Source organism: Myotis lucifugus, unplaced genomic scaffold, assembly GCF_000147115.1.
Source record: "Myotis lucifugus unplaced genomic scaffold, Myoluc2.0 scaffold_508, whole genome shotgun sequence".
Taxonomy (NCBI): Eukaryota; Metazoa; Chordata; class Mammalia; order Chiroptera; family Vespertilionidae; genus Myotis; species Myotis lucifugus.
This window is the reverse complement of record NW_005871556.1, coordinates 492,220-504,840: the sequence shown is the minus strand read 5'-3', so window position 1 is coordinate 504,840 and position 12,621 is coordinate 492,220. Positions and strand designations below refer to the sequence as shown.

General features: G+C 43.1%; 1 protein-coding gene across 1 annotated transcript in view; it reads right to left on the bottom strand.

The window, feature by feature from the left end:
* Positions 1–947: 947 nt before the first annotated feature.
* LOC106694548 (rho GTPase-activating protein 6-like) overlaps positions 948–12,621 on the bottom strand; it is a 296,825-nt gene continuing 285,151 nt past the window's right edge. Inside the window, 4 exon segments of the mRNA XM_023745007.1 lie at positions 948–1,858; positions 4,513–4,593; positions 9,087–9,118; positions 9,120–9,359. Of these exon segments, the coding sequence (XP_023600775.1) occupies positions 948–1,858; positions 4,513–4,593; positions 9,087–9,118; positions 9,120–9,359 (1,264 nt within the window).

Sequence of the window (12,621 nt, the reverse complement as noted above, 5' to 3'; positions counted from 1 at the left end):
ACTTCAAAGGTACTACAGAATGAAGTACGGTAGGAGCATTTTACAATACACACAAAATTACTGAAGAAAACATTTCCTCAGCCTTTGGTACAATGTAAATACAAAGCTGTAGTCTTTTTCCCAATATTATTTACTTTTAAAGCATTGCATATAATTTGGTTAATACTGATTATGGGGCAAAAGGAAAAACCATGTTCTCTAATTTGAATACTCTAGACTCTTAATCACTTTATAGTTGGATTCCAGTTTGTAGTTTTGAAAAATACATAAAAGTTGCACATTATAAATATATATTATATGTGGTCTATATGAAACTGAGTTTGACCTAAAATGGGAAGGATGATTTCTTAATTATTCTTTCTTTGTTAGGCACGGCCTTTCTCCTGTTTGATAAACTGAATCCTTTCTAAACAGATTCCAAAAATATATTCCATAACATATCAAATCTAATATTTCCTTAAAATATATTCCATATGAAAAAGCATTCAGTGACTATATTTTTTGTATCTCTCTACTATATAAAAATATGGCTTCCATACTCTCTTTTACTTTGTTTTGTTAGTGTTTTTCTTAGGCATTGAAGGAAGGACTCTCCCTCTTTAAAAGCTATGGCAAAAGCACAGAAACCCGCTTGTGCATATTCTAGAACATTCTATAGAATCTCCTTGCTTAGTATAAGTGAAGTGATTTAAAAAATGTTCCTTTTGTTTTCTGTGAATATATCATATACGATTATCATACATAATCCGTTACAGAATATACAATAGTCAAAACTGAAGACACATAAATACAATTAAGCTATACCAAAGCAAGAGTTTTATCTTAGAGCCAATGTGAGCAGTATATATATTAGAGACTGCCATCCGTTTATGATTTCGTATTTCCCTAAGGCTGGCTATGCAATAGAATCTTATTATAAATGGTGAGGGTGTTAGTGCTCTATATCTTTAAGTGAACTGGGTTTCCCTTGTGTTATTTTTTTTTGAAGTGTAAAAGAAGAAAAAGTAAGTAAGTGTCCAATTGACCAACACCAACTCTTTTCCTTCCGGAGTGAAAGAAGGCTGTTGGGACTTGAGGGCCGAAGCTGTTGGGACTTGAGGGCCGAAGCTGGGTGTGGGCTCATACCAGTGTTTCCGACAAGAGCTCCCAGATCTGCCACCGATCTCTCTGCCAATCCAGCCAGCTGGGTTCCCCCAATCCAGCCAGCTGGGTTCCCCCAGGCCCTTACTGTTCTGATCGCTGGCGCTGGCGGGACCGGAGCAGGCGCTGCTCAGTTTGGGCTGGGCAGCCTGATGCTCTCGCTGGGCTGTTGGGCTTCCCTCCTCCCAGGGCGATCCTGAAGCTTCTTCTGGCCTCTGGCGCCTCCACAGGGGGGGCTCTGCAGGCTGGTGGGCCGCAGCTTGCTTCCCGGGCCCGGGATAAGGAGGCGGCGGCCTGCAGTCGGGCCTCGCCCTCTCCCGAGGTCTCTGGTGCAAAGGCTTGGCGCGGGTGGGCAGCCAGGCCACGTTCAGGTCGCTCTCTGCGAGGTCTTCCATGCTGCTCAGAGTCAAATACTGCTCCGACCTGGGCGTGGCCAGCTCCGGCCTGGGCGTGGCCAGCTCCGGCCTGGGCGTGGCCAGCTCCCACCTCCGGCCGCCGCCCTGGATGTGGGGCGTGCTGCACACGCGGGACACGGGAGGGTGGGCCCGGCACTCCGGGATGGTGGCCGTGGTCTGAGTCCTCCGGATGGCCTGCGGGCCACTGTCCAGTTCTGTGGGGCTCCCCTGCCCCCGGGGCCAATGTGAGGACAGGTTCCCTTGAGAAAGGGAGCACGGCCCCGGTCGGAGGGAGCTGCTTTCAAAAATGTCTCCATAGGAACCTGGAAGCCAGAGAGAAGGGCAAGACATGGAATTAGGGTCCAGGCTCCTGGTTCAGATGCCCTGGTGCTTCCTTCCCTGCTGGCTCCGAGGATTGAGAAAGCACAGGGCACTCTCAGGTGCCGCTGGGACTCAGTGGTCGGCAAACTCATTAGTCAACAGAGCCAAATAGCAACAGTACAACGATTGACATTTCTACACTCATTTGGCCCAGCTGGTGTGGCTCAGTGGTTGGGCATCGACCCAGGAACCAAGAGGTCACGGTTCAATTCGTGGTCAGGGCACATCCCTGGGTTGCAGGCTAGATCCCCAGTAGGGGGCATGCAGGAGGTAGCCGATCAATGTTTCTCATCTCATCGATGTTTCTATCTCTCCCTTTCCCTTCCTCTTTTTCTAAAAATCAATAAAAAATATATTTAATAAAAACAGTTTACACACTTAATGCTATAAACTAACATATACTTCATATGGATTAAGGAATTAAGGTAAAAGAATGAAATACTATGAAAGTGAAAGGCATATAGATGACTATCCAATGCTTAGTAAAGATTAATTTGTAAAAAATTCACAAAAAGAGATACTGATAGACTTAATTATGTGAAACCTAAGAACATTCCAGATATCCAAAGTGAGAAAAAACGCAAGGCATAATATCAGTGACAAACAATATAGACAAAGGGTTAACATCTTTATTAGAGGAAGAGTTCATCGGAATCAATTTTTAAAACATTAGCGCACATAAATAGCCAATGACATAAATGATAACTCAATGGAGGAAAATTCAGTAAATTAATAGAAAAACTGAAAAATGCTGATGAGAAAGAAATGCAAATGAGAAGAAGACAATGGAATACCCCTCAACCATTATAAGGATGAAATACTGCCATCTGCGATAGCATGGATGGATCCTGAGGGTACCATGTTAAGCGAAATAAGTCTGGTGGAAAAGGACAAGAACCACATGATCTCACTCATTTGTGGGATATAAAACAGAAAGCAACAAATAAATAAATGAATGGACACAGACAACAGTATGGTGGTTACCAGAGAGGGTGGGGGGTGAGGGGAGGACAAAGAGAGTAAAGGAGGTGAAATATATGATGACAGAGGGAAACTAAGATTTTGAGTTGTGAGCACACAATACAATATACAGGTGATGTATCCTAGAACTGTACACCTGAATCCTATATAATGTTATTAACCAATGTCCCCCCAATACATTTTTTTTTAAAAAAGTAATGCCATTTTGTTTGTTAAGTTGGCAAAAATGCAAAGCCAATGACTTGTCATGCTGATCAGGTTAAAGAGTCACAGACAGTGCGGCCACCTGCAGCTCCCAGAGAACAAACTCACGCGCCCTACAGGGAACAAGAAGTGACTGTGTACCTCTCAGATCTGTGATTTGTGATTCGCTTTCCTAATCTGAATTTATAACTTTCTTCCCAAAATTTTGTGACCCCAACAATAATTTAAAATGCAAGAATGTACATAAGCCCAGCCAGTGTGTCTCAGGGGTTCAGTGACGATCCATTAACCATGAGGTCACCGTTCAACTCCCGGTCAGGGCACAGGCCCGGGTTGCCGGCTTCATCCCCAGTAGGGGGCGTGCAGGAGGCAGCCATCCATGATTCTCCCTCCGTGATGTTTCTCTCTCTCTCTCCCTTCCACTCACTCTAAAAATCAATAAAAACTGGGGGCAGGAGCAGGCAGGAGAGGTCAATGGAGGAAAAAGACATATGTAAAAACTTTCAACAATAAAGAATTTTTAAAAAATTAATAAAAACATTTTTAAAAATGTACATAAAAGGAGTTCCTGACAGCATTAATTTATTACAAGAACAACAACAAAATGGAAACAACCCCGTTGTCCAGGCACTGGGTGGTTAGCGATGACTATGCACTCTGAAGTACGCAGTGGCCCTGACCAATAATCATGGAGGATAACCAGGAAATGGAAGTTAAATAATGTAGAGTTGCTGAGACAGAATGATTTTAGCCATGTTTACAAACTCTTGCAAGGGAAATGACATGAAATCTAGTCAGAGACTGACATACTTTGGTGGAAAGGCTAAGGGCAACTTTATCCTATCCCCTTATTCTCAGCATTTTGCAAATAATTTTTTTATATATATTTTATTGATTTTTTACAGAGAGGAAAGGAGAGGGATAGAGAGTTAGAAACATCGATGAGGGAGAAACATCGATCAGCTGCCTCCTGCACATCTCCCACTGGGGATGTGCCCGCAACCCAGGTACATGCCCTTGACCGGAATCGAACCTGGGACCTTTCAGTCCGCAGGCCGACGCTCTATCCACTGAGCCAAACTGGTTAGGGCTGCAAATAATTTTTTTTTATTGATTTTTTACAGAGAAGGGAGAGGGATAGAGAGCTAGAAACATCGATGAGAGAGAAACATCAATCAGCTGCCTCCTGCACGCCCCCCAGTGGGGATGCGCCCGCAACCAAGGTACATGCCCTTGACTGGAATCGAACCTGGGACCCTTGAGTCCGCAGGCCGACGCTCTATCCACTGAGCCAAACCGGTTCAGCTGCAAATAATTTTTGACAAGGATGTACTATGATAACAAGGCAAAGATGAAAGGACATTAACTTTAAAAGCAAATGCAATAAACATTTTGAAAAATACTACTTCACCTGTCATTCCTGGGTCTTTGGATCCACTCTTCAATGTTGAATGCCAAGTTCCCCAGATATTGAAAGGTTCCTCAGACATATCTAGGAAAAAAATGTATTCAAAGGTATGTAATTCACGAGGAAAACTGAGGAGCAATAACCAATACACCAATCAATGCACATCACTTCTGTGCAAAGTGCTGTATTTGAGACTGTGATGGACACAAAACAGAATACGAGGCAGACCTGCCTTTTTTCAGGCGTATTCCATTTGAGATTTACAAAAAGGCTCTTTCTATATCTGGTTGTGGTAGACAGAATAAGGGCCGCCCAAAGATGCCTGTGACAGAACCCCAGAACCTGTAAGGATGTTATATTCAAAGGGGACTTTGCAGGCATGATTGTTATGGATCTTGAGATCAGGAGAGGATCTGGGCTGATCTGGGTGGGCCCAATGTCATCACAAGGATCCTTATAAAAGGGAGGCAGGAGAGAAGATGATATGTTGATGGCTTTAAAGATGGAGGAAGGGGCCAGGAGCCAAAGAATGCAGGCCGCCTTTAGAAGCTGGAGGAGGCAAGGCAGCAGATCTTCCCTGGGGTCCCCAGAAGGAAAGCAGCGCTGCTGACCTATTGTAGACTTCTGACGTCCAGAACTATAGGGTGTCCCAAAATTCACGCAAGATTTGCAATTGAATTGTATTGCAAATCTTGCGTGACTTTTGGGATACCCCATATAAGATAAAGTTGTGTGTAGTTTTAAGTCACTAAGTTTGTGGTCATTCGTTACAGCAGCGATAGAAAAGGAATACAATGATGATGAGTGGCAAGAGCTCCAGCCACATTAACAGAGAGATAGAGGAACAGCAGTTATAGTTCCTATATCTAGTATTACCCTCAGGAATACTCCGCTATTGGTATCAACAGATTCATCCCTGCATGTACTCATTCATACATCCTCTTAGTCTGTCCATAAATATTTACTGATGAAGGCGCTATTTTATGTCTTCTTACCATCTCATAGAATCCTCACTACAGTCCTGTGATGTGATCATAATGATAATTTCTAGAAGCAAATATCTACTGGGAGCTTCCCTGTGTTCTGCAGTTCACATGTATTCTCTCACTGAATCCCAAACTTAAAAGCTGGGGGCAGGAGCAGGCGGGAGAGGTCAATGGGGGAAAAAGACATATGCAAAACTTTCAACAATAAAGAATTTATTTATAAAGAAAGTATTACCGAATGGTTATCACATGCCAAGTTTTTTGTTAAGAACTTTATATGGATTAGCTAATTAAACTTATGAATTAACTCTGCTATCTGTCTTAGTATATCTATGTTGATTTCAAAGAAGAAGGGAGAGAGAGAGAAAGAGAGAGAGAGAGAGAGAGAGAGAAACATCAATGATGAGAGAGAATCATGGATCAACTGTCTCCTGCACGCCCCCTACTGGGGATTGAGCCCACAACCCAGGCATGTGCCCTGATTGGGACTTGAACTGTGACCTCCTGGTTCATAGGTTGAGGCTCAACCACTGAGCCACACTGGCCGGGCTGTCTTAGTTTTCCTAGGAAGAGGAAATGGGACTCTGAAAAACTCTATCACTCACTTAAGGTGTTGCATGTTGAAAGTGGCAGAGCAGGTCATCCAAACCCAGTACTCTTGTCATTGGATGCCAACACTATGTGCTTCTAGTTCCCTCGGGGTGAGGTTATTTCCGGGGAGCAAGCTACAGATGAGACAGGGTGTGTCCGAGCAGCCACCCGGACTTCTACCCACCAGATGCCAAGTGTGACCCTGAAAAATGCCTCCTGACATTGTCACATGTCTCCCGGGGGGCACAATTGAGAACCACAGTGTTAGAGTTTGCCAAGACAGTAAATGGATGAAAAGAGCTAATGCGTGCCTTAGTCCCAGCTGCTAATGAGTCAGAGCCCATGTGTATCTTCGCCTACAACAGTGATGGAGAACCTTTTGAGCTCGGCGTGTCAGCATTTTGAAAAACCCTAACTTAACTCTGGTGCTGTGTCACATATAGAAATTTCTTGATATTTGCAACCATAGTAAAACAAAGATTTATATTTTTGATATTTATTTTATATATTTAAATGCCATTTAACAAAGAAAAATAAACCAAAAAAATGAGTTCGCGTGTCACCTCTGACACGCGTGTCATAGGTTCGCCATCACTGGCCTACATGCTAAACAACCAAGGCAGTGGTTCTCAACCTTGGCTGCACATTAGAATCACCTGGGAATCTTTTTAAAATCCTGCTTTCTGGGCCTCATCCTCCGGAAAGTCTGTTTCTTTGTGATGGGGTGGGGCCACAACATGAGTAACAAAGAAACAGAATTTCCGGAGGATGAGGCCCAGAAATCAGGATTTGAAAAAGATTCCCAGGTGATTCTCATGTGCAGCCGAGGCTGAGAACCACTGAACTAAGGGGCAAAGACACTGATGCAGGGAGGACAGAATCAAGGTTTCCTGGTGTGAACTTGTCTAATAAGATCAGTTTGAATCTGTGTTTAGAAACCTGAGTATGCCACGCCTCTCCTGATAGCAAAGTTCTCTTCCGATCGCCCTTATTGTTGTTGCTTCAGAGAATATTACATATAGGAAACCTGCCACTAATTTAAAAGGGCAAAACTTAGATATCAACTATTACATCAAAGAGGGAATAAGTAAAAAATCTATGATACACCTATTTAATGGAAATATATAGTGGTTATACACAAAAAATGTTAGCAATATAAAAATTGCTAATAATAGGATTTTAGATAAAATAAGTTTACTTCAAAAGTAGTCATATTATGCCCTAGCCGGTTTGCTCAGTGGATAGAGCATCGGCCTACAGACTCAAGGGTCCCAGGTTCCATTCTGGTCAAGGGCACATGCCCAAGTTACGGGCTTGATCCTCAGTAGGGGGCATGCATGAGGCAGTCGATCCATGATTCTCTCTCATCATTGATGTTTCTCTCTCTCCCTTTCCCTATCTCTTGGAAATCAATAAAATTTTTTTAAAAAACGTAGCCATACTATGAAAAAATATATACCATTATGTACGCATATGAACAAGGACTAGGAAAATAAAGTTTCACATTTGGAAAATAAATTTAATGCCTGATGGAAACATGGGCTACTGGTTTTGTTATTCATTTTTAAAGTTATTTTGACAGGAATATTTGTAAAATAAAATAAAGATGCTATGATTTAAAAACAGGCACACAGAATCCTTTCAGAGTGACTCTTCGGGTTACATGATAAATTTACGATAAAGTAGCAAAAATTTGTACTGTGTCTTCCAATTATTACTTAACTAGAGGACCCATGCACAAAATTCGTGCAAGGGGCTTGGCCCTCACAGCCCCAGCTTTGTCTGGAAGGTGGTCCAGTCTAATTAGCATATTATGCTTTTATTACTATAGACGAGTGTCCTGCTAAGTCCCGGCCCCAAGGAATTCCTCTATGGAGGGAAAGAACAAGCAAACATCCAGTGGCCAAATACATGTGGGAAAAGCTGCAAACCACACGCTCCCTCCCAATGCAGCTATTCAATGGTGACCATTAGTGCTTTTAAGACTTTGAGAAATTGTACAATAGAGACACCATTAACTTGGTTAACCCAGCCGTTCCCCAATGTATTTGACCATGAAACCCTTATTTTGCCTAAAAATGTTGATCTCCCTGGAGACTAACATTATGTTCTTTCTGGAACACGATGTCTTGTGATATAGTAGGTTCAGTTTGTTCTCTTTAGAAGAGTAACAGCAATAATTGGATGACATCTTAGACTTCGCAAATATGCACCCAAACTCTAGGACACACGGAGTTCCTGGGATGCTGGAAGGAAAAGAGTCAGCTGGGAATATCGCTCTCTGGACGGGAGGCTGCTTCCCAGACCCTCCAAGACAGCGGTTCTCAACCTGTGGGTCGAGACCCCTTTGGGGGTCGAACGACCCTTTCACAGGGGTCGCCTAAGACCATCGGAAAACACATATATAATCACATATTGTTTTTGTGATTCATCACTATGATCTCATTATGTTCAATTTATAACAATGAAAATACATCCTGCATATCAGATATTTCCATGGCAATTCATAACAGTAGCAACATTACAGTTATGAAGTAGCAATGAAAATAATTTTATGGTTGGGGGTCACCAAAACATGAGGAACTGTATTCAAGGGTCGCGGCCTTAGGAAGGTTGAGAACCACTGCTCCAAGAGATGACTAGGCTCACCACGCCTTCCTCTTCCTGGAGAACATCTTCAGCCATGCTCAGTAAAAGCTCTCTGAGCCCTGACTGGTTTGGCTCAGTGGATTGAGCGTCAGCCTGCAGACTCAAGGGTCCCAGGTTCGATTCCAGTCAAGGGCATGTACCTTGGTTGCGGGCACATCCCCAGTAGGGAGTGTGCAGGAGGCAGCTGATTGATGTTTCTCTCTCATCGATGTCCCTTCCTCTCTGTAGAAAATCAATAAAGTATATAAAAAAATAAATAAAAGCTCTCTGAATTGCAGAAACAGAAACCTAGGGAGGGAGGGAGAGAGGGTCCGCAGGGCCCACGCCACATGCAATCACAGGCCCCGTTACCTTTTCCAAGCCGCGGTCCAGGAGAACTCTCCCCTTGACTTCAATGATGGCAGGTGGCCCACCAGCATGTACTGCTCTGGTCCTCTGTACAGCTTCTCCGAGCCCCCCGGGGCGGTGTTCTCTTGCATAGCCAGCAGGGAGCGCTCGGACAGCACGGGGGAGTTGTTGTCATAAGGGGAGAGGTCTCCGCTGGAGGCCTTGTTGGAGTCTGTGGATGAGTGCCTGCCTCCCACCGAAAAGGAAACTTCCGACCGCAGCATGTCGTCAGGGCTTCTGGCACAGGGAGACAAGGACAGGCGTGTGAGGATGCTGACAATCGGCGACAGACTCCCACAATGTGACCGTTACACACATGACAGGAGGAGAATGCATGGACACAGGCTGAAACAAACCAAAGGCAGTATTTTACATCCATACGGTGAAAGCGTTTCTATGAAATGGCCAGCAGAGGGCAGTACAACTCAACAGATGTTACTGGAGATGTCAAGGCGAAGGCAGGGGGAGGATGAGGAGATGGATCCCTGTCTTGTCCAATGTGCCTCGCTGAAATGCCTGTTGGACTCATCGGCTTTCATTTCAAAGTTATAGGCTAAACCAGCGGTTTTCCTCATGCCGCGACCCTTTCATACAGCTCCTCATGTTGTGGTCACCCCCAATTTCATTGTTACAAATTGAACATAATGAAAGCACAGTGATTCATCAATATGTAAAACAATATGTGATTATAGATGTGTTTTCTGATGGTCTTAGGCGACCCCTGGGAAAGGGTCGTTCGACCCCCAAAGGGGTCGCGACCCACAGGTTGAGAACCGCTGGTCTAAACACTCACGGAAGATTGCTCAACAAATGATGAAAAGGGTAAAAAAAAGATTAAAATATCAGAAGAAACAGAAACTTTTTGTCAAATAGAAAAGATGATTCTGTTTGCGGTAAGATGAACAAAATGTACTCGTTGGAGAATTTTAAAAGGGACCGACATCCTGTTGGAAATATGATTTGAAGAAAGGCTTTCCCAAGACAGAAATGTGTGAAAGGGAATTGAGTCAGGGGCAAACTCTGGGGAGGGCTGTATATGTGCAAAACAGTCACTACTGGGCATTGCTTGTAAGGAATGAAAAAGAGCAAAAGGCTGAAATGTGATTATTTTGATCCAACAACCATATTATGACTGTATGTGTGGGAGTGTGTGCTCACAAACACAGGCAAATCAGAAGATTCTGCATATTTCATTAAAATAATAACAAAATAAGAAATTTAGAAATAGGCTGAACTTGACAGAATATATTCAAGGCCTTTAAGACATTTAATCTTTATTTTCTTTTTGTTAATCCTCACCTGAGGATATTTTTCCATTGATTTTTAGAGCGTGGAAGGGAGGGGGAGAGACACAAAGAGAGAAACATCGACGTGAGAGAAACACATCGATTGGTTGTTTTCCGCAATGCCCCGGCCAGGGCCAGGGATGGGTCCTGCATCTGAGGTATGTGCCCTTGACTGGAATCGAACCCAGGACTCTTCAGTCCAGGGGCCAACACTCTATCCACTGAGCCAAACTGTCCAGGGCTAAGACTTTTGGGATTCACATTTGACAGCTTTAAAATATAGCATTTCACTTGCTAAAAGTACATGTAGAAACCATCAATTATCTTGGATTTAAGACATCCATTTAACTGAATATTTATAATTTTAAATTAATCTTTTATCTTATTAAGGTAATAGCAACCAACTGATTGTGGTGAATATTTTGTCATTATTTTGATATTATAGTGATTCTTTCTGGCCATGGGATACCATTCAGTCCAATGATATTCTAATCACTCAATCATTCCTGACTGTTAATGGAAAAGAGACCCAGATCTTAGTGTTGTGTTAAGAGCTTATTCTGTTTGTGGTAGCAACTGAAATATGCGTTCCCCATAGGGTTCCTGAGGGTATTCAGATTTTACATAATCCAGTATATAAGAGTGTATGTTTCGTGTGTGTGTGTGTGTGTGTGTGTGTAAAACAAATAAATAACGTCTGATGCTCACTATCTATTAAGGAAAAACTGGTAGATAACTTTTAATTTCCTCAATATCCTGAATTAAAAATAATTCAGATAAAACTATGATTGAGACTTTACATGAGGTTTATTGTGGCTTCATAGACAACTTCTCTTCCCCCAGCCAAACACTTAGTGTAAGTACGCCCATCCTTCCTGTGACAATGATGATAGTGAGGATGGTGCTACTGGTGACAACAGTGCATGTATAAAATGGCTGAAAAGATAAATATCTGACTATCATTGGTGTCCATTGCCTTTAACTACATCTCAAGGGACTCTATAAGGCACTAGTCCTTTTTACAAATAGATATAAAACATACTAATTAGCATATCCATTACAGTTTATATGCGCATGAATTGTCACAGCAACAAAAATAACAGTGAAAATGTGAATGGAACGGGGAAAAGGAATGTCAGGAGCGTGAAAGGAGTGTTTGCAGTCTTACCTGGGAACATCTGTATTCTCTACCTTCCTCAAAACAGTGGCCCTGACAACATCTTGGAGGGAAATGATGACAGATTAAAAATTCCCGAACCTGCTCTGCTTCCCCCGCCCCCCGTCCCCCTTCTTCTCTTTACTAGTCCTCGCTTTCTTTGGGTTTAATGTTTCAAAACAAATCTTTTGTGATCTGAAGGTAAACACATGCCTGAGTAACCCTTTCCTCACTGAATGGTCCTGAGCATGCAACACGGAGGAAGGGTGCTCACAGGGGGGCTGGCTTCTTCTGGGGTTTCCTGCAGGGGTTAGTGTGCAGGAGACAGGACGCGCAGCATGTGACATGTGTCGCTGGTCATCGAGACAGCCAGGGGCTTGACCACTTTCTGCTGAGGGAATATCTTACCCACGTGGAATAAATAAGTCCTTTCCTTAACTCCCCTTTTAAAAATCTTTTTCTAAAAAAACTTTATTTATTTATTTATTTATTTATTTATTTATTTATTTATTATTTATTTTGTTAATCCCCACCCAAATATATTTTTCCATTGATTTTTAGGGAGAGTGGAAGAGAGGGAAAGACAGAGAGAAACATCGATGTGAGAGAGACACATCAATTGCTTGTCTCCTGTACATGCTCTGACCAGGGCCTGGGTCAGGGAGGAGCCTGCAACTGAGGTACATGCCCTTGACTGGAATCAAACCTGGGACCCTTTGGTCTACAGGCTGACGCTCTATCCACTGAGCCACACCAGCTATGACCTCTTTAAACAACCGTATGGGAAAGAGCCAGACAACAACCGTGCGGATGATTTTCCAGAAACTTTAGGCCTCCGATGAATGAACGAAAGCTAAGGGGTACTTACTACTTCTGCTGGAAACGGGGGGGAATCGATTTCCTCTCCATAGCTAATCAAAGAAAAAAGGAGTCTCCCTAGTTCGAGGGGGAGGGAGCCCGAAGAAAAAGAGCAGGGACAATTTGTAGGGTTATCATGGGATTATATCTGGATGAGGAGACCTGGACTATGACAAGGAGACAAAGTGAATGTGTTGAG